General features: G+C 50.5%; 1 protein-coding gene across 2 annotated transcripts in view; it reads left to right on the forward strand.

The window, feature by feature from the left end:
• LOC121577726 (protein tweety homolog 2-like) overlaps positions 1-5,000 on the forward strand; it is a 122,592-nt gene that overhangs the window by 95,403 nt on the left and 22,189 nt on the right. For both annotated transcript variants that reach the window (XM_041891553.2, XM_041891562.2), the window contains exon 6: positions 3,688-3,760. In XM_041891553.2, coding sequence (XP_041747487.1) covers positions 3,688-3,760 — 73 coding nt within the window. The remainder of the gene's footprint in view (positions 1-3,687; positions 3,761-5,000) is intronic.

Below are 5,000 nucleotides of genomic sequence, written 5' to 3' on the forward strand. Positions count from 1 at the left end.
AGGGCGGGTGTGAGAGGGGGAAGAGGGAGGCGGGTGTGAGAGAGGGGGAAGAGAGAGGGCAGGTGTGAGAGGGGGAAAAGAGAGGGTGGGTGTGTGAGAGGGGGAAGAGAGAGGGCGAGTGTGAGAGGGAGAAGAGAGAGGGCGGGTGTGAGAGGGGGAAGAGAGAGGGCGGGTGTGTGAGAGGGGGAAGAGAGAGGGCGGGTGTGAGAGGGGGAAGAGAGAGGGCGGGTGTGAGGGGGAAGAGAGAGGGCGGGTGTGTGAGAGGGGGAAGAGAGAGGGCGAGTGTGAGAGGGAGAAGAGAGAGGGCGGGTGTGAGAGGGGAAGAGAGAGGGCGAGTGTGAGAGGGAGAAGAGAGAGGGGCGGGTGTGAGAGGGGGAAGAGAGAGGGCGGGTGTGTGAGAGGGGGAAGAGAGAGGGCAGGTGTGAGAGGGGGAAAAGAGAGGGTGGGTGTGTGAGAGGGGGAAGAGAGAGGGCAGGTGTGAGAGGGGGAAGAGAGAGGGCGGGTGTGTGAGAGGGGGAAGAGAGAGGGTGGGTGTGAGAGGGGGAAGAGAGAGGGAAGGTGTGAGAGGGGGAAGAGAGAGGGCGGGTGTGTGAGAGGGGAAGATAGAGGGCAGGTGTGAGAGGGGGAAGAGAGAGGGCGGGTGTGTGAGAGGGGAAGAGAGAGGGTGGGTGTGAGAGGTGGAAGAGAGAGGGTGGGTGTGAGAGAGTAGGAAGAGAGAGGGCGGGTGTGAGAGGGGGAAGAGAGAGGGCGGGTGTGAGAGGGGGAAGAGAGAGGGCGGGTGTGAGGGGGAAGAGAGAGGGCGGTGTGTGAGAGGGGGAAGAGAGAGGGTGGGTGTGAGAGAGGGAAGAGAGAGGGCGGGTGTGTGAGAGGAGGAAGAGAGAGGGTGGGTGTGAGAGAGGAGGAAGGGAGAGGGCAGGTGTGAGAGAGGAGGAAGAGAGAGGGTGGTGTGTGAGAGGAGGAAGAGAGAGGGCAGGTGTGAGAGGGGGAAGAGAGAGGGTGGGTGTGAGAGAGGGAAGAGAGAGGGCGGGTGTGTGAGAGGAGGAAGAGAGAGGGTGGGTGTGAGAGAGGAGGAAGAGAGAGGGTGGGTGTGAGAGAGGAGGAAGAGAGAGGGCGGGTGTGAGAGGGGGAAGAGAGAGGGTGGGTGTGAGAGAGGAGGAAGAGAGAGGGCGGGTGTGAGAGAGAAGGGTCATACAGCGGTGGGAACTCATGAAGACCATTATGCTGCCAGTCTGTTGTGAATTGGATTAGAGGGAGAGCTGTAATATATTATGACCTGATGGATACCCACACACACACACACTCACACACCCACCTACCCACACCCACACTCACTCACTCACCCACCTACCCACACCCACACTCACTCACTCACCCACCTACCCACACCCACACTCACACACTCACCCACCCACACACTCACTCACCCACCTACCCACACCCACACTCACACACTCACCCACCTACCCACACCCACGCTCACTCACTCACCCACCCACACACTCACTCACCCACCTACCCACACCCACACTCACACACTCACCCACCTACCCACACCCACGCTCACTCACTCACCCACACATTGTGGCGGACTACAGACACAGAGAGATAAATCGTCTCTACTCATCCTATTCCTATAACCACATACTTAACTCAACACTACTTCATTTTCTTGGAAATATTTTATTGAACGAGGGGTAATTTATGATTGGGCCCATCTCCTAATGGGTATTGATCCCCTTGCATGAATATGTAGTTGATGTGAAATGACTAGCTAGTTAGCGGTGTGCACTAGCAGCAGTCAATCAGTGACGTTCCTCGCTCTGTGACCTAGAAGCTGTTATTTCCCTTGCTCTGCAAGAATCGTGGCTTTTGTGGTGACAGGTAACTATGTTCGAGGGTGACGGTTGTTGATGTGTTCAGAGTGTCTATGGTTCTAGCCCAGGTTGGGGCAAGGAGAGGGATGGAAGCAACACTGTTACACATACATGAGCTTATATACATAGACACACACACACACTGTATGTATACACACACAAACACACACACACACACAAACACAAACACAAACGTTTTCACTGCACTACAAAGTTGTGGTCACATAGTGATGATGTAATTTCCTGAAGGCATTAGTTCATAAGTGGAGAGGGGGTGGGGAGTCAGGAGGGGCAGAGAAATGCATTTCCCATTGTCTGTCCATGGGGGGATGGTTTGGAGGCAGCAGACAGGATGTATGTATCATGAAGTCGTAAAGAGGCTGTTATCGACTGGAGGACAACAGAGATGATGTGCCCTGACATCTCTCCTCCTCTTCATACACTGTTCACTACAGAGCATTCTCAGTCTCCAGAGAGAGGACTTTTGACTGGCGAGGCAGAGTAACGACCCAGACCTCACCATACCATATTGTCACCATACTGAAGGACCTCACTGTACAATATTATCACCATACTGAGGGATCTCACCGTACAATATTATCACCATACTGAGGGATCTCACCGTACAATATTTTCACCATACTGAGGGACCTCAGCATACCATATTGTCACCATAGTGAGGGACCTCACCATACCATATTGTCACCATACTGAGGGACCTCAGCATACCATATTGTCACCATACTGAGGGACCTCAGCATACCATATTGTCACCATACTGAGGGACCTCAGCATACAATATTGTCACCATAGTGAGGGACCTCACCATACCATATTATCACCATACTGAAGGACCTCACCATACTGAGGGACCTCACCATACAATATTGTCACCATAGTGAGGGACCTCACCATACCATATTATCACCATACTGAAGGACCTCACCATACTGAGGGACCTCACCATACAATATTATCACCATAGTGAGGGACCTCACCGTACAATATTATCACCATACTGAGGGACCTCACCGTACAATATTATCACCATACTGAGGGACCTCACCATACCATATTGTCACCATACTGAGGGACCTCACCATACCATATTGTCACCATACTGAGGGACCTCACCATACCATATTGTCACCATACTGAGGGACCTCACCATACCATATTATCACCATACTGAGGGACCTCACCATACCATATTATCACCATACTGAGGGACCTCACCATACCATATTATCACCATACTGAAGGACCTCACCGTACAATATTATCACCATACTGAGGGATCTCACCGTACAATATTATCACCATACTTAGGTGCTGATATGATATGTATTGCGATTCGATGCTGTGATTTTATTGCGATTCGATGTTCTAAACATATTGCTCACCATATGTCTGCTGCAGAGGGACAAGAGAGAGTCATGAGAAAACGAGTTATAATCAGTCATGGAAATAAAAGTGCTGAAAACATGTTGGCTCACTATTTAAAAAGAAGATGGAGAGTTTTGGTGCTGACAACTAGCGCAAAAATAATATTGCGATATTGTCAAAACGAAACGATACGCTATATATCGTCAAAAATAATATCCCGATATGTAACTGTATCGATTTTTTCCCCCCATCACTAATGATAACATCATCTTTGATTATCACATCCTTGATGACCACATACTTGATGACTACACTGACTATAGCATTTTGAAGAGTTTGAATGTTTTGTGGCCAGTGTTATAATTATTATAGTGTGTTATAAACAGGGTAATAATACCTAACGTTCTCTCTCTCTGTGTCCCTGCAGGATGATGGTGTTTGGGGTGCTGACGCTGATCCTGAGCTGGGCGTCTCTGGGAGCTGACCTGGCCACTGCTGTGGTGAGTGACTGTGACTCTAAGGCCTGCGTTCCAAATGGAACCCTAGGGGTGTCAAACATACAGCCAGATCCTGCCATCGAAACGAAAGCTAGACAGTCAGGGACTATTGAAAATTCCAAAAGTGATGGCTAGAGGAACAGTTTTTTTCCCCCTATGGACCATGGTCAAAGGTTGTGGACTATATAGAGCAGGGCTCTCCAACCCTGTTCCTGGAGAGCTACCGTCCTGTAGGTTTTCACTCTAACCCTGTTCCTGGAGAGCTACCGTCCTGTAGGTTTTCACTCCAACCCTGTTCCTGGAGAGCTACCGTCCTGTAGGTTTTCACTCTAACCCTGTTCCTGGAGAGCTACCGTCCTGTAGGTTTTCACTCTAACCCTGTTGCTGGAGCGCTACCGTCCTGTAGGTTTTCACTCCAACCCTGTTCCTGGAGAGCTACCGTCCTGTAGGTTTTCACTCCAACCTTGTTCCTGGAGAGCTACTGTCCTGTAGGTTCCACTCCAACCCTGTTCCTGGAGAGCTACCATCTTGTAGGTTTTCACTCTAACCCTGTTCCCGGAGAGCTACTGTCCTGTAGGTTTTCACTCTAACCCTGTTCCTGGACAGCTACTTTCCTGTAGGTTTTCACTCCAACCCTGTTCCTGGAGAGCTACCGTCCTGTAGGTTTTCACTCTAACCCTGTTGCTGGAGAGCTACCGTCCTGTAGGTTTTCACTCTAACCCTGTTCCTGGAGAGCTACCGTCCTGTAGGTTTTCACTCTAACCCTGTTCCTGGAGAGCTACCGTCCTGTAGGTTTTCACTCTAACCCTGTTCCTGGAGAGCTACCGTCCTGTATGTTTTAACTCTAACCCTGTTCCTGGAGAGCTACCTTCCTGTAGGTTTTCACTCTAACCCTGTTCCTGGAGAGCTACCTTCCTGTAGGTTTTCACTCTAACCCTGTTCCTGGAGAGCTACCTTCCTGTAGGTTTTCACTCTAACCCTGTTCCTGGAGAGCTACTGTCCTGTAGGTTTTCACTCTAACCCTGTTCCTGGAGAGCTACCGTCCTGTAGGTTTTCACTCTAACCCTGTTCCTGGAGAGCTACTGTCCTGTAGGTTTTCACTCTAACCCTGTTCCTGGAGAGCTACCTTCCTGTAGGTTTTCACTCTAACCCTGTTCCTGGAGAGCTACCGTCCTGTAGGTTTTCACTCTAACCCTGTTCCTGGAGAGCTACCTTCCTGTAGGTTTTCACTCTAACCCTGTTC

Source organism: Coregonus clupeaformis, chromosome 1 (assembly GCF_020615455.1).
Source record: "Coregonus clupeaformis isolate EN_2021a chromosome 1, ASM2061545v1, whole genome shotgun sequence".
Taxonomy (NCBI): Eukaryota; Metazoa; Chordata; class Actinopteri; order Salmoniformes; family Salmonidae; genus Coregonus; species Coregonus clupeaformis.